The sequence below is a fragment of the Callithrix jacchus genome, chromosome 19 (assembly GCF_049354715.1).
Source record: "Callithrix jacchus isolate 240 chromosome 19, calJac240_pri, whole genome shotgun sequence".
Classification (NCBI taxonomy): Eukaryota; Metazoa; Chordata; class Mammalia; order Primates; family Cebidae; genus Callithrix; species Callithrix jacchus.
In genome coordinates, this window is record NC_133520.1 from 4,311,617 (window position 1) to 4,333,445 (window position 21,829).

Genomic DNA, 21,829 nt, shown 5'->3' on the forward strand with positions numbered 1-21,829 from the left:
TTCTGCCATGATTCTAAGTTTCCTGAGGCCTCTACAGCCATGCAGAACTGTGAGTCAATTAAACCTGCTCTTTATAAATTACCCAGTCTCATGTAGTTCTTTACAGCAGTGTGAAAAAGGACTAACACATCCCTTGTGAGACAACGGATGCTGCCTCCCATGTACGGAGCAAAACAACTTACTCTGAACAGTACTGGGAGCTGCGAACGTTGCTAATTATGAGCGAGCAGCTCCTGGTGGGGATGCAGCAGGGCATATTAAGTGGTGCAGGTAGGGCTGAGGAGGGGTCTCCACCACTGGTTCAGCGTGAAGCAGGGACATGAAATTGAGCACCTCAGCTCAGCACAGGCTAGATGCAGGGTAACTGGGCAGGTGTGGGGGCATCTCTCAGGAAGAGGAGTTGGGAGGCAGGCACTTATGCTCCACTGGGGACAGTAAGAAGAAAAGGAAGGGAAGAGCTAGGTTTTGCTTTACCATTTATCCTCTAGAATTTGGGACTGCACTGACTGGGGGACGCCAAACTGGCAAAAAACCTTTCTCCTTATTCTTAATTCACACCACTGCTATTCCTTCCAAGTGAGCACGTGCTCTGCTAAAGTCCTGCAAAGCCCTTACCCAAGCGGACTCTGTGAAAGCTGCAGGCTCAGAAGGACAAACACGTGCTGTGGAAGCATGTTGCCTCCACAGCCATGAGAAGTGCAGGTTTTACTAAGGGGCAGTGGGCACTCATCCCCTTGCAGGGAAACGTGTTCAGGGCCACAGGTCTAAATCCATCATTCCGGCCAGACCACAGCTGCTCTGCCTCAAGCTGAGAAGGAAGAGAAATAAGATGTTTTTCTGCAGCTCACATGGATAACACATCAAAGAGTCTGTGGCACCAAGAAGATAATCTTGACTTTAGAGAAAATCTTGTTTTCCCTAAATACAGGTGAGGTGACAAGCTAAAAAATTAAACCAAAGAGCCCAAGTGATTATCTGGCTTTTTTGGTAACATACATTCATGCCACACTTCTACGCCAGTCTGATTTCCTCTGAAGAATTCGCCCACTTTGAGTGCAGTCCTGGTGGGGACATAATCCAGGGGCCTGCCCATCCACTGGAGAGATTAAAAGCATGCCTGGGGACCCTGCCATACTTCTGGTTCCTACTGGGTACGACCAAGAGACAGCACTCACCCCAGCTCAGCCTTAGAAGTTCAGAGTGATTCAAGGACGGGATCTAAGTCTGGCTGTTCTATTGTTTCAAGTCTTGTTTTCTGGACTTCCCATCCATTTTATAAGCACTCCAGTTCCCTTCTCAGAAATCTCCTTGTTGGTTATCATGACCAGAACTGATTTCTAAGAATCTTAACTGACAGGCCTGGTGGCTCACGCCTGTAAGCCCAGCACTTTGGGAGGTTGAGGCAGGTGGACAACTTGAGCCCAGGAGTTCAAGATCAGTCTGGGCAACATGGCAAAACCCCATCTCTACAAAAAATACAAAAATTAGCTGGGTGTGTTGGTGGGCACCTGTGGTCACAACTACTTCACAGGCTGAGATGGGACAATCACTTGAACCCAGGAGGCAGAAGTTGCAGATAACAGAGATCACACCACTGCATTCCAGCCTGGGCAACAGAGCAAGACCCTGTCACACGCACAAAAAATCTTAACTGATACATTCTTTACTGAGAAATCTGAAACCTCATACCCAGGAAGCCCATCAAGAGACAAATCATGGTGGGAGGAAGATAAAAAATAAGGGGCAGGGAGCAAGCAGTGGAGAAACACAGCATTTGGGGACTGGGTAGGATCTTAGAGATCACTTCGTCCATCTCCTTCATTTAACATGCAAGGAAACAAAAGGTCCAGGGGATGCAGACAGCTTTGCTAAGGAGCGCCCTCAGCAGCACCACCAGCCCCATTCGCTGCCAGCCCCTTTCTAGGGCACGACTTTTGGTACTAAAACTGCCAACCAATGAGAGAAAAGGATGTCAAAACTGAACACATTTTCCTCCAGTCAGCACATATGCTTGGCTGGCCTCGGCTCAATTCCCTATCACTCTCCAGAACCTGCAAGAAAAGCTATCCCAGGGCAAGTTATGGTCTCATAATGACTGAGCGACCTAAAGTCCCACAGCATCTGGGCCAATTCCCAGCTCCAGATGATTCCACATGATCTGGGAGACCACCTCTCCTCACCACCCCAGCCTGCCCTCACACATTGCATCCCAGTGGCTCTTGCAAATCTCTTCCCAGACCTACCCCATCCTCTTGTGAAATGACCACTGCAATTAGAACCCCATCAGACAAAGATTTCTGAGCTCCACTCAAAGGCCTGCTGATGACATAAGACGATAACAATGAGATTCTGCTAGATTTCAGGCAGGCCCATGGGGTTCACTTTAGCAGAATCTGGCCTGTATCATTTCCCAATGACCACAGAGAAAGGAAGCAGGATAATCTATGTATCTGTTCAGTGCAGAATTTAGAAACTATTGACACCATGTGTTCTTTTCCACCCGGTCTATACGTGCTCTAAAGGCTCCCAGTTTGCAGTGGCCGTGGGGAGACACAGAAGCTCAGCTATGTAGCTCCTCATCCACATGCACGTGTTCAAACAGGACCTCTCTGCCTGTGCCCCACTCAAGAGCGGGTATCTCAGACCTACGGGCAATGCAGGCAGTTCCCTCACAATATGTCTCCCCTTGTTTCCTGGCCCTGGACATCCCAAGCCCTATTTCCTACTCTTTGCATGCCGGGGAACTACCTAATCATTTGACTATTTCCACAGCCACAACTCTGGAATGCAGTTACTAATTCCTTTTTCTTAAAAAGGTTCACAGAACACAGTGAAAATTTTTTTTAACCCAAGATACAAATGTCTCTATTATATAGGGGACCATCTGGGCTGCTACAGCTAAGCTGGCTGTGTTGCTATCAACTCTTTTTTTAGAGTTCATGAATCAGTTGCCAATAAGAGAAAAAAAGAAGTAGTTAGTGCCAAGACTCTGCTTTCCTCCCCTGCATTTCTCCCCAGCAGAAGAGCTGTATCCCCAAGTCAAAATGGACCATGCGAACACAAAACAGAAAAGATACCTAAGACTGATGCTCTGGAAGCATCAGCCCACAGTTCTAGACGCTATGGAGGTAGGAGGTGGTGCCAGCTTACTTCCCAGCCCTAGAGCCCACCAGCTAGGCTACATAATATTGTGTAGCCTCCACAGATCCAAGATATGTGCACAGAAGGAATAAAAGGAGGGCAAAAGAGAGAGAGGGAAAGGGAAGGGGAAGAAGAGAGAAAAAGAAACTAAAGAAAGCATACCCAAGGCCTGGGAAATCCCTAATGCCAGAGACTCACCGACAACCACAGACTTCTGAACTAGCCAGACAGCCCAGAGAAGCTGCTGAGCAGTGGTGGGAGCTGAGTTCAAATGGGAAACCAAAACCTTGAAAGAATATGAATGGGAAAACTCATGAATGGAGAGGAACGTGCAGGTGGATTCACAGTGGCATGGCCTGCCATTCCTCCCTTGCTAGAATGAAAGGGGTCCAGTGAAAAGGGAATCATTGGGTCATTCTGTCATCCTATGTCCTGAGCACAAACCTTCCGTTTTTACAGACATTGCAAAGGACCAGAAATTACAACTCCATTCTGGCCAGACAGCATACCCAAGGGCAGAGGCCACTCACCTCACTCACCTGAAGGCAGTTTCAAGCATTAATTACACTCACAAGCAACCACAAAAACAGAGTTGGGAGCCTTTGGCCAGAAGCCTCTGGATGGTGAGAAGCATATGATGGTTGAATAAACGTGTGTGATTAATTGTTCCCACTAAGGCATTCAGCCCAAAGACTGCTGACTGCAAATGGGCACACAAGCATTCTCCACCTCCCACCCTTACCCCAGGAGGAAGAAGAAAGGAAAATTCTATCCCCACAAAATATATGGCAGGTAAGTGTGGGATGTGCATAGTTATGGAATTCTTTGTTGTGGTAGTGATTTTGTACATGTGTGAGAGAAACTACCTTTTTACAAATCTGGTTGTTTTTTAAATCACTTTTGTGACTCAAGGCAGCCTAAAGACATTAAAAAATGAAAGTATCCCCCAAATTGTCTCCCAGTCACTGACAACCTACTTCATTTCCATGTCCCCAACAGCCCCCAGCTTAGGGGCAAAAATGGAAGCGTAAGACTTCAGTCAGTAAGCCTACCTGATCCACACTCTCTCCTCCTCAACCAAGGAACTGCTAACCCTTTGCACTGATTTGAGAGCAGAAATGCAAATAAGGTTTTAATGAACAACAAAATTATTGGCAAGATGCCCTTTGTGCTTAATGGCAGGTGCATTTCTCAGTTCTCACACACCCAAAAACATTCACACCCCTAAAATCATGGGAAACACTGCTCCTCTCTTCCTGGTGAAACCCTCTGGAAGCAACAACTGTGATCAAGAGGCAAACTCCCTGGAAAAGCCCAAGAGTTGTCTTCAATAAAATCTCTGTTTAAGGACCATTTATAACTTTTCACAACTAGAGCTTGATGCAAAGACTTGAATAAAGAGTTTATAACTATTTTGTTCACTTATAAGATGTGAAATGTCCAGGAAATGTAGTAAAACAGACCAGATATTTAAGCAAATGCATGAACCTGGGTCCTGCTGTTGCTCCAGCCTAGAGAGGACAGGAGAGAGACAGCAACCATCAGGGGCCAGAGGGTCAAGGAAGAGCAGAGTCTGTGCAGCAAAGACTGAGACCAAGAGCTTCTGCCTGTAAGATCACAGGAGCCACAACAAATTAAGCATTAAATATTTGATCCAGCAACTCCACGTCTGAATATACACACAAGAGAACTAGAGGCAGGGATTCAAGCCCCGTGATAGTCATACACCCACATTCATAGCAGCATTATCCACTATAGCGAAAAGGTGGAAGCAACCCAGCGTTCATCCACAAAGGGGTGAACAAAGTGTGGTCTATCCACCCAACTGTCAACAGGAAGAGCCAAACTCAGTAAAGTACTTGAAGAGATTTATTCTGAGGCAAATATGAGTGACCATGGCCCATGACACAGCCCCCAGGAGATCCTGAGAACATGAACCCAAGGTGGGTCAGGGTGCAATTTGGTTTTATACATTTTAGGGAGACATGAGATATCAATCAAATATATTTAAAATACAAATTGCAGCCAGGGGTGGTGGCTCACGCCTATAATCCCAGCACTTTGGGAGGCCAGTGTGGGCAGATTACAAAGTCAGAGTTCAAGACCAGTCTGGCCAACATGGTGAGACCTTGTTTCTACTAAAAATAAAAAAAATAAATAAATTAGCCAGGTGTCAGCACTTTGAAAGGCTGAGGCAGACGGACCATGAGGTCAAGAGATCGAGACCATCCTGGCCAACATGGTAAAACCCCATCTCTAGTAAAAATACAAAAATTAGCAGGGCATGGTGGCGCATGCCTGTAGTCCCAGCTACTCAGGAGACTGAGGCCGAAGAACTGCCTGAACCCAGGAGGCAGAGATTGCAGTGAGCCAAGATCACAGTCCTGCACTCCAGCCTGGTGACAGAGCAAGACTCCATTAAGAAAACAAAAAAATGGTCGGAAATGGTGGCATATGCCTATAATCCCAGCTACTCAGGAAGCTGAGGCAGGAGAATCTCTTGAATCCGGGAGGTGGAGGTTGCAGTGAGCCAAGATTGGGTCACTGCACTCCAGCCTGGGCGACAAGGCAAGACTGTCTCAGGGAGGAAAAAAAAAAGATATACATTGCTTCAGTCCAGAAAGGTGGGACAATTCAAAGTGGGGGTGGCAGGTGGTTGGGGGATGTTCCAGGTTGGTAGATTCCATTTTTTGCTGGTTGACAATTGGTGGAAAGAGTTATTAGGAATAGAAAGGAATGTCTGGGTTAGGATAAGAGGTTGTAGGGACCAACATCATGACCAAAATCATGCAGATGAAGCCTCCAGGTGGCAGGCTTTAGAGAGAAGAGATGGTAAATATTGCTTGTCAGATTTAAGGTCTGTGTTGATGGTAAATGCTAGTTGGTGTTCCCTGAATTCCAAAAGGGAAGAGGGCTTGACACATGACCGACCCTCCCTTTCCCTCATGGCCTAAACCAGTCTTTCAGGTTAACTTTCAAGTACCCTGGCCAAGGAGGGAGGCCATTCAGATGCTTGGGGTGGGGGACTTCAAGTTTTATTTCTGGTTTAACCTTAAAAAGGAGAGAAATTCTGACACATGCTACAATATGATGAACCTGGAAGACATTATGCTGAGTGAAATAAGCCAGTCACAGGAGGACTAATACTGTATGATTCCACTATATGGAGTATCTAGAGTAGATCAATTCAAAAAGACAAAGTAGAATGGTGGTGGTCAAGGGCTTGGGGAGGAGAGAATGGGGAGTTATTATTTAATAGGCACAGAGTTTCTGTTTGGGAAGGGAAAAATTTCCGGAGATGGATGATGGTGATGGTTATACAATGACATGAAGGTACTTAATGCCATTAAGCTGTGTTAAGCGTTTCAAACACTTAAACACAGTTTGAAAAAAGCAAATGTCATATATTTTACAATTTAAAAAATTTTTTTAAGTTAAGGAAGCCAGATTGAGCCCCAAGTAGAAACTGCAGGGTAGGGTGAGGTCCCTTTTGCTCTCAGGTACCCAGGGGAATACAGAGACAGCTGAGCAAAGCGTAGAAGCAGGATAGAACTAGAGAAAATGGTTAACTTGACAAGATGGGCCAAGTCTAGACCTGGGCTAGACTATTAAATGATAGAGTCTGGGCAGATATACCCAATCTGATTCAATCTGCAGTTAGTGTCTATACAGGTTCCAGAGGCAGAGGTAAGAGAGACAGCCGCTGCCCTCCATTTGCTGACCAGTGACAGGGCCCTATCAATCCTTCAGCTGGAGTCATCCAACTGTTCTTTCAAGACAACGGCCTCCGAGACTCAAGTGGTAATGAAAGGTTCTGTTCTCAGAGCCCCTGTCCCAGGCATAAGTGCCAAGGCCCATTGTATCAATGGCAGAAAGCAGGCAGTCCCTGGAGAGAGAAGCCATTCCCTCCAACAATGGCCTCCGGGCCTCTGAGCCTCATTAACAGACTGACTTGTGGGTGTCAGAGACGGCACTGCACTGACTCCCCTTCCAGAGTCACAGGGCAGATTGTGGGAGCGGTCCTCAGTTCCCACAGGTCGGCTGTGCACACAGGACATACTGCACACTGCCAGACAGACCATCCTAGCAGACATGGCTCCTGCAGCCAACCACCACTGTCTTCAAAGTCACAGGCTCCCTCTTTTCTTCAAAAGAACAAGACTCATAAGTTTCTGGGTTCAAGCCAGAATGAAGCTACCAAAGAGGTGAGTTTTTTCTGCTTCCATGGACAGTCTGAGAGCCACCATCAGTCATGTGCTCAGCACGCATCCACCATGTCCTCCTAAGTCCCATGAATACATAAATTGCATACTAAGGGCCCTGCTTTCCATCCGCCCCTGCTTCACTTAGAAAGCCCAGGCACAGGTACACAGAAGCGTATAAGAACACAGGTTTGTACGTGGAGAAGAACAAACGAGACGCACAAGTTTGCCAGGTTGCAGGAACCCGTGGTAGGTTGGAGTGAGCGGAATTGCTGATGATGAGACCCAGTCTTGTCAGTGACAGCACATGGAAAACTTAGATACAAGAGGGAAGGAGCCTCTGCTTGTAGAAAGATGAATAAACAGACATATCTGGGGTGCAATAAAGTCTACCTGTCGATTGGGGATGTGAGATGGGGAGTTGAGGGAGATGGCCTGGAGAGGCAGATAGGTAAATGCTATGTTGTAATAAGCTCCCAACCCCAAATTGAGGGGTTTGGATGTTATCCTACAGGCAGTTTACATTGATCTCATCAGATTCCAAGATTAGTCTTCAATCCCCATGCCCGAGGGCAGGGACCATGGTTTTTGTTTTGTTTTGTTTTGTTTTGATCGAGCCTTGCTCCCTCACCAGGCTGGAGTGCAATGGCGCAATCTCGGCTCACTGCAACCTCCACCTCCAAAGTTCAAGCAATTCTCCTGCCTCAGCCTCCAAAGTATCTGGGATTATAGGTGTCCGCCACCAAACCCACCTAATTTTTTGTATTTTTAGTAGAGATGGGGTTTTCACTATGTTGGCCATACTGGTCTCAAACTCCTGACCTCATGATCCGCCCGCCTTGGCTTCCCAAAGCACTGGGATTGGCAGGGGTTATCTTAACCAAGATTCTCAAATCTTTTAATGCCTAGGATACACTGTGTACACAGAAATAGCGGTGGCCCCATTACAGTCTATCAGCCTAATCTTTAGCTCTATTTTTTTAGTTTCTTATTTGGGCTTTATTTTAACATATGTAAGAATATCTCGTGTTTGCCAAATTAAAAATATTTGTGAGTGTGATTTTTAAGCCCTGGACTTGTATTCAGAAATGATTAAGGATCTAGTTGTGCAGTTAGAGTCTTCAGTGACCTTTCTGGGAGTTAAGCAATTCCAAGTACCACTAAGACATGCAGGCAAGCATCAGCTACCCAGTTAAGACACAGACACCCTGGCTATGAATGAGCCCCAACAGCAACCACTTCCAACCCTGTAGATCCAAGTTGCTCACTCATGCACGTGACCTCACTATTTGTAGCAGGACCGATTTAATGCTTCTTCTCTAGATTAAAACAGTTTAGCTTATTTTTCTAAAGACCCTCCAGGTTCTAGAAGGGAAGCAACTCAGAAGCAATGTGAATGGCAAAGATTTCAGCCTGGAATTTAATATCTACCCTATCTAACCCACAAGGGGACTATCTACACCTAGTTGTCAAGGATGGAAGAAATGTATATTTCACAATCTATGATTTAAAAAATGGGTGCCACACAATAACAGTGGGACTGCTATCTTGAAGCATAAAATCAAATATGTGATGTTGGAGAGACAAGGATGCAGCCCCCTGCATCAGCCTCGACATCATCCTCTGCTTTGGGGCATTACACGTGGACTGTGGGCTGCAGTCACCACCTGACAGCCCTTTCCTGGCACAGCTCTTCTTCTTTGGTGTCTGTTGTTCACAGCCTGTCCCCAGCAGTGTCCTTCACACCTTCAACCACCCTGATCTATCCCATCTAGCATCTCCCCTCCACCTAATTCTGGACTGAAGCTCAGTCAGCCTCCCTCACACACAGAGTGCCACGAAGCCTAGGATTCCATGGGCCTCCAGGAGAGCCAAAAATGTGAATCTTTAATAAGCATCCAGATGATTGCCATAACCAGGAAAGTCTGGGAAAGTATTCATTGAGGAGGAGTCTGTCAAGCTTAAGTTGGCTATAATAAATTATCCAGATACTGAATTTATTTATCAGCAATCACTGAGTTCCCACCACACTGCCCCATGCTGGACACTGAGGCCACAAGTGAGGGCAACCATTTCTGCCCTCCAGAATCTTACAGTCAAAGCACAGAGACAAATACAGCAGTGGGACTCAGACCTGGGGACGGGGCAAAGGACAAGTGGGCTCAGATTGCCAGGGAAAATGCAGCTTCCAAGAGGACAGAGTCTAGAGCAGAGCCAGTCAGGTGAAGAATGAAGTGGGGAACAGCATTCCAGGGAGACAGAAGAGCCCATTTGGAAATCACAAGAAGGTGAGGATATCTGGAACACAGAAAACGTAAAGTGTGTTGAAACCGTTAACTGGGACCTGGTCCTGCCAGCCCTCTAAACTTTGACAGTGAGAGAAACCAGAAAAAGCTTTAGTCTAGGAATAACATGGAAGGCTCCTCTCAGGAATTAGATCACTCTTGGTAACCATGTGTGGGGAGATGATAACCAAGGGGAGTTCATAACCAAGGAGGCCAGCTTGGAAGGGACCACAGTGCTCTCAGTAACAGCCAATGAAGGCCTGAACCAAGGCTGGGATGGGAAGCATGGAGGGGAGGGGACCTGCGTGACTGGTGACTACAGAAGCAGCAGATGGTGTAGAGAGGGTCCTTGGGGTGGAGACTGAACCCACCAGGGCTGCGAGGAGTAAAAAGGGCATGAAGATAAGTTCATCTGGGACCCAACTGCAGGGTGTGGGGCCACCAGATGCATGGGTCTGTGTCAGAGGACAGGTCTGGGAGGCCAGAAAATGACCAACATGGAAAGGAAGGTGCAGAAAGAAGAATCCACAGGGGAGATGGAGGAGAAACAGGGTCCTGGAAAAATAATATTTGAAACAGCACTAAGGAAGATGCAGACAGCAGTCTCAAAGCCACAGAGAGGCCAAGATAAGCACTAAATGGTGCCCAGAGATTGACACAGGAGACCAGGGGTGTCCTCATCAAGTGCTGGGCCGAGAAGGGATGGAAGCAGAAGCCAGGTGGCCAGAAAAGAAACTCGTGGTTTTGGAAAAGACGTAAGATATAGAAACAGCAAAATGCTGACACTTGCCAATTCTGAGTGGTGGATGCAGAGGGCTTTGTTTTATTAGTCTCCGTGTTTCTGAGTGTCTGATGTAAGAATCCAAAGAGGCAACAGCAGGAAGGATGTGGTGAGAGAAAACCAGTCTGCAAGGGAAGAGAGGCTGAGCAGCATCTAGAGGGCCTGGGGACCAAAAGCTTGTCTGCAACTCAGAGGCACCAGATCCTTTGAATCTGCCAGGGAGTGGGGGTGGGCAGATCTTTGAAGGGCAGTGGCTGGAGACACAGACACATGGGGAGAAGTGATAGAGTAATGTCCTCAGAGAACTAGGTATGGAGGAAGTTGAGGGAGACTCTGCTTCTGAGTCTGGAAAGGAAAGAGAAGTCATTAATTAGAAGTCTGTGGATGGGCAGGATCCTGAGGCATCCCTGTCTGATCATCTCTCTCTTCTCTGGGAGCTGGAAGTAAAATCATCTGCTCAGAGACAGTCGGGTTGGGGGCGGTTTGGGGAGCTTCAGGGGACTCTGAGAAAATGACCACAATCTATAACAGTGTTGTGGAACCTGAAGGAATGGACTCACATCCTGCTGATGAGTTAGGAGGCAATACTGAGACCAGCTGAGATCAAACCGTGCATCTCCCTGGGCCCCAGCAGCTCCCAGGTATCTGGCGTGAGAGAAGAGAGGGAAGAGAGTGGATTCCTGGGAGACCGAGGCATCCACTACAGGAGTGGCAAGAAACGGGACGCAGCAGTGGGGAACGGCAGCAGGAGCTGAGCGGTGGATGATGAGGGGTGATGACACAGAGGAGGAATTAAATCCTAGAGGGGATATGAGTTGAGAGAAGGAAAAGCCACAGCCAAAGCCGGGCCAAGAGTTCCTGGAGCAGCAGAGTGCGGGGGTAAAGAACAGGGAGCTCACACTGCAGAGGCAGGTCCAGGACAGGTCAGGGTGCCCAGGGACCACAAAGATGGAAGTGGTCACTAGAGGGGAGGTCAGGTAACCAGCAGGACAGCAAGGACAGGACAGTGACCAGGAGCCAAGTCCTCGGTGGTGCCCAGAGGAGGGGCCCATGGGAGTGAGTCAGATGATGGTGACAAGGAAGGGTGGCAAGGACACCATCCAGATAGCACATCTACAGAAGAATGAGGCCCCAGAGGAACCTGTTTGCAGACTTACTGGAAGAGAGACCCAGAACAGAAAACAAGTCCAGAGAGCAAAGAGCAGAGCCGTGTGGATATACGTAAGGGAGAGGCACCAGGTAGCCAAAAGGGCAAGAGTGAGGCAAGGGCCCGGCACGGCTTCTGAGCCAGTATAGGTGGGAGCTCCAATTGCCTGGCAAGGGCCTCACAACACTCACTGCCTTGAATGTTTGTTCTGGAACTCTGAAGTCAAAGACAAGTTCCTTTAGTGTCTCTAACATCCAACACCAGTGAGGCCTTGAAACCTCACCAAACAGTTGGGATTGGGGCTGGTGCCTGATTGTTTTAAGTGACCTGTGAACTGTGCACACTCCTCTCCTCTCCTCTCCTCTCCAATGTGACTGTAGTGGAAATACAATGACAATGTAGGATTTCTTTTTCATTGGCCAGCCTACATTGCCATGCAAACAAGGACAAGGCGGCACGCATCAACACCAACATCACACCTTCCAGAAGGCGTCCTCTCCAGGAATAGCCAGTGCTTCTCCCCAACCTGCTCTTCTGCAAGAAAACTACCTCCACCATCATCAATAAGGGGCCTGTACTCCAGGACAATGGCCAGTTTTCTTTGCAATAATTAGTTTCCAAAGTTTCAAAATGCCAGGGCATGGGGGAAAATGCACATTGTCCAAACTGCCTAAGCAGCAGTTCCTAAGAAGCAGCCAGAAGCCAAATCAGAAATGTGTTACCATGTATATTAGTCTGTTCTCACTCTGCTAATAAAGACACATCCGAGGCTGGGTAATTTACAAAGAAAAGAGATCTAATGGACTCACAGTTTAGCATGGCTCTGAGGAGGCCTCAAAATTATGGCAGAAGGTGAAGGAGGAGCAAAGGCATGTCTTAGATGGTGGCAGGCAAGAGAGTGTGTGCAGGAGAACTGCCCTTTATAAAACCATCAGATCTCATGAGACTTATTCACTATCATGAGAACAGCACAGAAAAAAAAAACCACCCCCCCCATGATTCAATGACCTCCCACCAGATCCTCCCCACAACACATGGAGATTATAGGAGCTACAATTCAAGATGAGATTTGGGTGTAGACTCGGCCAAACCATATCACTATGTCAACTGGAAATACATCAAGCCAGAAGAAAACGAGAATTTACACCGGGGATGGGGCAGGCTGGAGCTGCGACATCCCATCTGAAAATGAGATGCCAGAATGGACAGGGGCATCACAAACAGAACAAAAAGTGGAGACCAGGTAAGACCTGGCAACAAGTGAAGTGCCCTTATCTGAGTAGGCCAAAGTGGGGTCATAAAAAGCAGGCTATTTATTGCCAACCCCAAGCATGCTACCATTACACATAAACCCATTTTTTGTTTTGGGATGGGTACTCTGAGAAACTGAGATGTTTACTAGATTTCCAGAGGCTGAGTCTGTGACAGAGTAGAACTGGCTAAAAGGCTCTACCATGAGGACATCTTCCCTAGCAAAACTGCCTCTCACTACGTTATGTATGTCATCCCAGTCTGGGGCCATTTAAACCCTCAAACAGCAAATGCTGCCGTGAATCCAGAGAAATTTCAAGGTGTGATGGTGCATCGGCTCTTTCTAGGGAATTTTATTGGGAATTAATTTTATCTGTAAATTGTCAAAACTCACAGTGACTCCAAATATAAACACTTCAAAAGCTAAAAACCTGAAATCCAGTAATGAATCTTTGATCTTTTCAAAGAATGGCTTCATCTGTGTTTATATAAATGAGACACGCTGCAAACAGGCTTAACCAAGCCAGAGCTGAGACGGTTCTTGTGAATAATCACCGTTCATTTTATACTGGCTGGGAATATACATCATTTCACATCAAAACCCCTTTAGAACACTTTTTTCCTTCTAAACATTCATATGCAATTTTTTTCTTAGAAATGGGGTCTCATCGTGTTGCCCAGGCTGGTCTCAAACTCCTGGGTGCAAGTGATCCTCCTACCTCGACCTCCCAAAGTGCTGGGATTACAGGTGCTAGCCACTGAGCCTGGCCATATGCAGTTTTTAAAAATACACAAGAAATAATCTTTTATGGACAAGATTAGTGATGATTTTATTTAATTACAAATCATTGTATTTTCAAAATTTTGAAAATTTTATGAAGTCTAATTTTTAAAAATAGAATTTTCTTCTTTTAAAAAATGATATATAGCATGTCTTGAGTCTGGTTGCTGTTGCTTTTATAACTCCAATCAGAAATTCCAACTCTAAAATTCATTTATATAGAGAAAGGTAATCCCTTGGATAGAAATTATCTAAGTTATGAATCCAAAAATAGTGACTACATTTAGAGAAAGGGCTTAGGCTTAAGAGTCTCACAAACCTAGCTCAAGTCCATGCATACCAGCTCCAATACATACAAGCTGTGCAAACTTAGGCAACCTTGTAACCTCTCTGATCCAGTTTTTTAATCTGGGAAATTGTCAGTTGTGAGGACTAAAGGGCTGCCTGGGCAGTAAGAGGCCACATGCCGAGGATATGCAAAGCCACACGGAAAAAAACTCAGTTTTCTTCTGCCTCCTCCAAATGTGATAAACGTACTCAGAGACAGTAGCTGATATAAAATAAATTGGTAACTTGAAATATTTTCATCTGAAAACAAATGCAGGTCAATTTTCAAAGTAAAAAACAAGACTTGAAAGACAGGCTGGCCACATCCATCCTTGCTCGCAGACAGCCGGTGGGAAGAGGGAGAGGAAAATGACTGCACTGAGAGATTCTCTGTACTCAAAACTTATCCTACAGCAGACACCCAATACAGAGTAGCTACCATCATAACCCCTAAGTAGGTACATACAATTCCATAAGAAAACCATGCCATCCATCTTCATATCTTACAGCCTAGGCACAGCAGCATGGCAGGCATTTTAACTGCTATATGTTAAGTGCCCAATTCATTATTTGGGGTATTGATATATACCACACAATCAATATCCCTTGTCCAATCAAGAAGTACATAAGAAGTATAAGATGCTGAAAAGAAGGCAAACAGTCTAACATAAATCCAAGTCTCCCCAGTTTTGGTCAAAATAATTACTACCATGCAACTAACACCCAGACATACGAACTGTGCCCTGAAATCAGTGTCTCTGGTTTCCCGGTTCAGTGTTCAGGAACCAAATCAGTGTGATTGGGTTTGGGTTGTTTGATTTGGAGGGAAAGGGATAGAGAAGGAAAAGACTAGGAAAGGGGGGACTGAGACTATGAAATTGTTACTGTAATTTAAGTTCAAAATGCACAAATTCTTTTCATTATTAGAAATGAGAATCTTGTCACTTCTATGAGGAATCTGGACAGAACCTGAGTTGGGATTTGAATGCATTTCAGCTACCCCTAGATAAGGGGGTGAGCATTGAGAAGTTGGAGGTCAGAGGCCAATGCTGGATCAGGAAACACCTGATTTTCATTCAAATGTCAACCAGCTGCACAAACCACTCAATTAAGCTGTTCTTGAATTATTAATCATCTTCCCCCGAATGAGAGAAAATTATTCTTTGTGGTTACTTGCTCTGCTTCTGAGACCAGTTCAGAGAACTCCAGGCCTGATGGAGTTTGAGGGAGCTGTCCAGTACCTGACGCCCGTTGGCCAGAAAAACAGCAAATGAAGTATTGCAGAAAAAAAGAGAGTAGTTAGCCTTCTAGAATGCAAATAACTCCCCAAATCCAAAGAAGCTGAGAAAGTGCATTGAAAGCACATTAGCAGAGGTTTGCTGCACTGCTCAGGCATGATCTGATCTGTACTCCTTTCTATTCTAAATTAGTAAGTTTCCTTTTCCCTTAAGAACTGTCAACAACTTCAAGTCCCAGTTTGCTACCGTAGATTAGACCCAGCCTTGCAGAGCAGAGAAGGGAGGGTTTAAAATCCCATTACTTCTAAACAGCAGGATTTGTTTTATCATCCCCCAAATATCTATGTTTGATATTTCCCTGTCAGCCCCGGATTCCTAAGTCTACTGATGGATTTACACGATCTGAGAAATGGGGGAAAGCTTAGCGACCATCCAGGTCAATTTTCTCACTTTAGAGATGTGGAAGGAAGCCAACAAGGGTCTTTCTAAGGTTACATGGTCGGAAGCCGCCTTCCTCCCAGAGCTTCCCCTCTCCTCCCTGTCAGAGCCCTGTAGCAGGAGCTGCTCTAGCTGCTTAGTTCTATTTTAAGACAAACCCTCACTCTGCAAACCACTTATACAAAACACCGACATCTCACCCACCCTGCAATTTTCTTCAAATCTTCATTTTGGGTCATCCCCACTGTAAGAGAGTCTCTGATGCTCCCCAGAACCATGTCTCCAGGAATTCGTCTCCGGGTCCCTCCCTGTCACCTAGACGCTGGGCTGGGCAAGGCTGACAAAGGTGGGAAATTATGCACTGGGGTGCTCCTTCTAAAACATTCGGCCTTGTCCATTCTTCCCACCAGCACTCTGAGGGTGAGAATAGGGCGCTTAAACAACCTCAGAGAAGGAAGCCTTGAGAGTTGCGTGCACTCGCTAAATGTTGCAGTCTTTGAAAGGACCAGGGTACTCAGTCCTGCGCTCGCTCTCTCTGTACTTCTCTTCCCCATTCAGAAGTTTTCGCTCCTCTATTCTCACTTACACCTAAAGAGCTGGGATCCACGGCTGTCCTCCACCTGGCATAGTCCCAGGAAGGGTGACAGGAAGCTTGCGCGGGCTGGGGACGCTGGAGGCCTAGCGGAGGTTCGCCACCCTCTGGGAGTCTTTAGGAGTCGACGTTCGGACGCCACGGGGGCAGAGGACACCATCGTCGCCTCCACGGTCTCTTTTCGTGACTTTCCTCCACGGCCTTCACTAAGCCTGCCCTTCCCCAGGATCCCTCGCCTCCTTGCTCTTCTCTTCCCCGCCTTTCCCCCTCCGCCTTCCACTCCGACTCGCATCACCTGGTCTCCCGCCTCTCCCCGGGCTCGGTCTCTCCACGGGCTCGGTCTCTCCCTACTTTTTACAAGGCGCTCCCGTCGCGTTTCCACTTTGTCTACAATTATGTCTAAATGCAACCCACCACAGATGCTGACATTTTAAATGTTTAGTTGTTATAGCTACTTGACTAATCGCTGGGACTGACGGCGGCGATTCTCCTTCGCCTCCCGCCGGCCGGAGAGGAGGGGGCGGAAGAGGAAGGGTTAGATGTGATTGCAGCCGCCACTCCCCGGGTCCCGGGACTCCCGGTCGGGCCCTGAAGAGGGTCCCCTACCCGGGCACCAGCGATCCCCCGCCTCCAGCCAGGACGCCGAAGGCGCGCCCGGCGGCACGCGGCCTCGGGATGCAGCGAACTGCCTCCTGCTCCGGGACAAAGGAGCAGCAGAAGGTCCAACCTCCCGGTCCGTGCACGCCGGCAAGGTGGAGAAAGTGGGTTGAAATCGGGGAAATGTGGAGATATTAGGACGAAAGAAAAGACCAAAACGGGTTACTCACGTGCCAGATGGCGAAGAAGATGAGCGCAGCGCACAGCACCAGAGACAGCATGTAGCAGAACGCAGCGAAAGTGAAGGCCATGGCCGGCGGACCCCAGTCCCACCACACACGCCAAGAAGCCCCTAGGAGCCCAATGCCTCCCTCGAAGACCGCTCTCCCTCAAAGGAGCCGCGTCTGCACGCTCCTCCCGAGGCTAGTGCCCAGGAGGGCGCACGGCTAGCGGAGCGACTGGAGGGTCCGCGAACAGGCGCTGGATTTCCGCAGGCTCCGGCGACTCCGGACCCGGCTCTCCTGCGAAGGCAGGGAAATGTGAGTCGAGTGTCGTTGGCGGGAACTGTCCTCTAATCGAAGAAGAAACCAAATCAGCAGAGAACACCTGCAAGTTAATGCCAAGCCGTGAGCCCCTCGAGACCAACACGGCGAGCGATGCGAGGGCTCCACGGAGGACCGAGGGAGGAGGTCCCGTCCGCCCCGGGAAGAGCTCTCTGCTTTCCGCCACTAAACCGCAGAGGGGAGACGAGCGCTCCGCTCCGGACCCTCTCGCGCCACCGGGGCGCAAACGTATGGTGTCCAGCTAGGTGCCCGGGAGGGCTCCGACCTCCTCCCAAATCCCAGAGCCGGCAGCGCTCTTTTCCGAGAGAAAAGGTCTTTAGGTAGCCAGGAGGAGGTAGGTCCAGTTGGTCCTGCGCCCCAGACGCGGCTTCCAGCGCAGCCGTGCGCTCCGACGCGCGCCCGGCCCCAAGCGCGACCCCGGCCAGCCGGCTTCGGCAACCCCAGTGTCCCGGAAACTGGGGGTCTGACCGGGGCGAGCACTAGCTCCACCAAGCCGGTCCGCTCCCGCCCGGATGCCTGCAGCGGTGGGTTTCAGGGCAGGCGCTGGAGCTCGCTCCACCTGCTGCTGCTGCTGCTGCTGATGCCGCCGCCGCCTCTGCCACTGCGAGAACTGTATCGGCGCGACCCGGGATTCCCTCCTCTCGGCGCCCCGCCCTCAACTCCTGCTCCGCTGAGAGCGCCCTCCCTGGCGGGCGGAGACTGCGGGGCCGGGTGCCGGAGAAAGGTGGGTGGCGAAGCGCCGCCGGGCGCTTAGTGGCCGCTGCCGCTGTCACTGCAGCTGTGCGCGCCCGCCTCTCTGAGGAAACTTGAAGCCAGCAGTACTGTCAGGGCTGGAGGCCGAGCGGAGGTGGGGCGGGACCGGTTGGAGCAGGGACTCTTTAAACACGTGCGTCTGGAGGAGGTGGGAAGCTGCGGAAGGGTATGATGTGCGCCTCGCACCTAAACGCGGCAGCTGCCCCTCCCGGTTCTTGCAGTTTCGCCTATCGGAGTGGGAAGTGTGGGGACTTGGGGCGTTGCCTAGTGTTGGTTGGGGATACAGTACAAGCCTTGGATCCCGAAGCTGCTTGGGTGGATTTTACCAAACTGTAGCATACTCAGTGCTTAGGGCTGCTTTTACTGCTCTGCTCCCAGACGCTGCAAAACTCTCCACTAGCGTCCTTCTGTCGTATCCTCCACCCTCCTCAGGCATCCCACCTTGGGATTAGGGAAACATGGACTTGGTGGTGGACTATGCTGGGCTGAAGAGGCAGTTACAGGGGCTCAGCAGTATTGGTGTTAGTCTAGTGGAATTGTCAAGAAGATGCTTTGGAGGTAGGCCGTTTCCTAGCTGCAAGTTACCTAACCTCTTTAAACCTTAGTTTCCTTATCAGAAAAAAAGTAAGAGTAGAGTCTAGCCATTTCAAAGGATTAAAAGGGAACATAGGTAAAAAACCTAGCACACAGCCTGGCACCTGTAAGTACAGGCATTATTAAGTGCACACTTTGTCCCAGTGGCCCAGCATCTTGGAAGTTCACCATGCTTGCTTTTGCAAGAGATTCGGACCCTCCAGTGAAAGAGGTCCAGTCATTCCAGATAGAACTTTGGTTTCAGGTTAAGTCCAGAAAGCAAGGAGAAATACCCTGAAAGATGACTGGCAAATCTGGGTGAAAGAATAGACCCACCTCATGGATTGGAGTGAATCTTAGAGTACCCGGTACCTTGCACAGGTTGGGAACTAAATAAATGACTATTGTTTGGTTCTGACTCTGTCGTGCTAGTGTTCCTGTTCACAGATGTGGTTCTGATGGCTTGAGAGCTGGAAGGAAGGAATTCCAGCAAGCTAGAAATGCAGCTTTTTAGTGACAAAACTGGAATCCTGTCTTCCGACTCCTAATCCTGGGCTCTTTACTAGGCCTAAACATTCCTACAGCTGTTTGGCCACATCTTCCATTTATTTTTAAATTTTATTTATGTATTTCTTTCTTTATTTGAGATGGAGTCTTACTCTGTCACCTGGCTGGAGTGCAGTGGCATGATCTCTGTTCACTGCAACCTCCACCTCTTGGGTTCAAGCGATTCTCCTGCCTCAGCCTCACCAGTAGCTGGGACTACAGGTGTGCACCACCATGCCCAGATAATTTTTGTATTTTTAGTAGAGACGGGGTTTCACCATGTTGGCCAGGATAGTCTCCATCTCTTGACCTCATGATCCACCTGCTCGGCCTCCCAAAGTGCTGGGATTACAGGCATGAGCCACCATACCCAGCTCTTCAATTTATTTATGTGTTTGTTTGTTTATTTTAAGATAGAGTTTTGCTCTGTTGCCCAGGCTGGAGTGCAGTGGTGCTATCATAGCTCACTGCAGCCTCGGACTCCTAGCTAGGATTATAGGCAGGCACCATCGCCCAGATAATCTTTGTTTTGTTTGCAGACACAAGTCTCAATATGTGGCCAGGCTGGTCTCAAACTCCCAGCCTCAGGCCGTCCTCCAGCTTTGGTCTGCCAAAGCACTGGAATCACAGGTGTGCACCACAGTGCCTGGCCTCACATCTTCAGTTTAGAAACTAGATGCCTTTCTGTGGGAAGCAGAAAAACCAGAGCAAGTCTAGAGGCTGTTGACCAAAGCAATCAACCTATCAACGTTTTATTGCCTCTGGGTCAGAACTGGCTACATACTTTGGAGGGCCATGTGCAAAATGAAAATGTGGAACTTGTATCAGGTCATTCTTGCATTGTTATAAATACCTGGCCAGGCATGATGGCTCACACCTGTCATCTCAGCAGGGAGGCCAAGGTGAGCAGATCACTTGAGCTTAGGTGTTTGATACCAGCGTGGGCAACATGGCAGAAACCCCATCTCTACAAAAAATACAAAAATTAGCCAGGTGGAGTCGCACATACCTGTAGTCCCAGCCCAGTCCCAGGGCTGAGGTGAGAAGATTGCTTGAGCCTAGGAGGTCAAGGGCACAGTGAGCTGTGTTCATGCCACTCCAGCCTGGGCAACAGAGCCAGATCTGTCTCAAAAAAAAAATACCTGAGGCTGGGTAATTTATAAAGAAAAGAGGTTGAATTGGCTCACAGTTCTGCGAGGTGTACAAGCATGACACCAGCATCTGCTCCGCTTCTGGGGAGGCCTCAAGGGTGCTTTTATTCATAGTAGGTGAAGCAGGAGCAGGCATGTCACATGGTAAAAGCAAGAATAAGGCGGGGGAGTGCCATCTCAACAACCACATCTTGCAAGAACACTCTTTATTGTGAGGACAGCACCAAGCCATGAAGATCCACCCCCATGACCCAAACACCTCCCACCAGGACCCACCTCCAACACTGGGGATTACATTTCAATATGAGATTTGGCCAGGGACAAATATTCAAACTATATCAAGCTTCTTGCTTAAAAATTAATAATTTCAAGACAGCAACAGCAGAGTATTAAGCCAAACAGGAGGCCCTTCTGAGCACAAGACCCTTGACAACTGTAGAATTTGCATGCCTACAAATTCCGCCCGGCTCTGGGTTATACCCTATGTTACCTTCTCTTTTACATAAGTATTTCTTCCAGTATAAATTGTCATTATAGAAAATTTGGAGGCCAGGCACAATAGTTCAAACCTGTAATCTCAGCAGTTTGGGAGGCTGAGGCGGGTGGATCACTTGAGGTCAGGAGTTCACAACCAGCCTCGGCAACATATCAAGACCCTGTCTCTACAAAAATTAAAATTAGCCAGGCATGGTGGTGTGCACCTGCAGTCTCAGCTACTCAGGTGACTGAAGCAGGAGGATTGCTTGAGCCCAAGAGGTCGAGGAACAGTGAGCTGTGATCATGCCAGTGCACCCCAGCTTGGGTGACAAAGCAAGATTCTGTCTCAAAAATATAAAATAATTTGGAAAATAAAAAAATGAAAAAGATAAACACCATAGTTGGCTGCTCTCAGATACCACCCACACAATCCTGGTATATTTCTTTCTGTTTTTTTCCTTTTTATTTTATCTAGATCATTTTTTTCATTGTTGTAATATTCTGTATAAAATTTCATGACACAAAAACAATGAGATTGTATCAAAGGAAAATTCAAGAATTCAAGAATTGTGAGTCCCTTTGGAACCAATATGATCTTTTGTTTCTGCTGATTCTTGCTTATGGAGTCCTAGCTTCTCATCCATTGAATAGATTTTTACTGTGCCAACATTGTTTTGAAGTTTTCTTACAGCCGTTTGAGGCCTAAAATGATATTATCTTTCTCCAGGGAGGATTTTCAGCTGCTTTTGCCAGGTGTCTAGGGCAACCTAAAGTTCCAGGAGCACCTTAATCCAAATTCAGCATTTGAGATTTTCCAGGATGACCAGGATAACTGTGGTCTCTGCGAGGGCTGGTTTATTTCTGGTTCAGCCTTACTCACATGGAGCAGTCCTTCTGGATCCCAAGTCAAAACAGAGGGCTTATCAAGTCCCAACTCTTGATGGTCTTTGGACTCTGACTTTTGCCCCTAGCCCCACAAAGTACTA

General features: G+C 47.9%; 1 protein-coding gene across 7 annotated transcripts in view; it reads right to left on the minus strand.

The window, feature by feature from the left end:
* CNIH3 (cornichon family AMPA receptor auxiliary protein 3) overlaps positions 1–21,829 on the minus strand; it is a 336,804-nt gene that overhangs the window by 104,632 nt on the left and 210,343 nt on the right. The window contains exon 1 of one of the 7 annotated variants that reach the window (XM_002760469.6): positions 17,011–17,948. The exons of the other annotated variants lie outside the window; for them this stretch is intronic. Coding sequence (XP_002760515.1) covers positions 17,011–17,091 — 81 coding nt within the window. The 5' untranslated portion in view covers positions 17,092–17,948. Of the gene's footprint in view, positions 1–17,010; positions 17,949–21,829 lie in introns of those variants that run through there. 7 annotated transcript variants of the gene reach the window in all.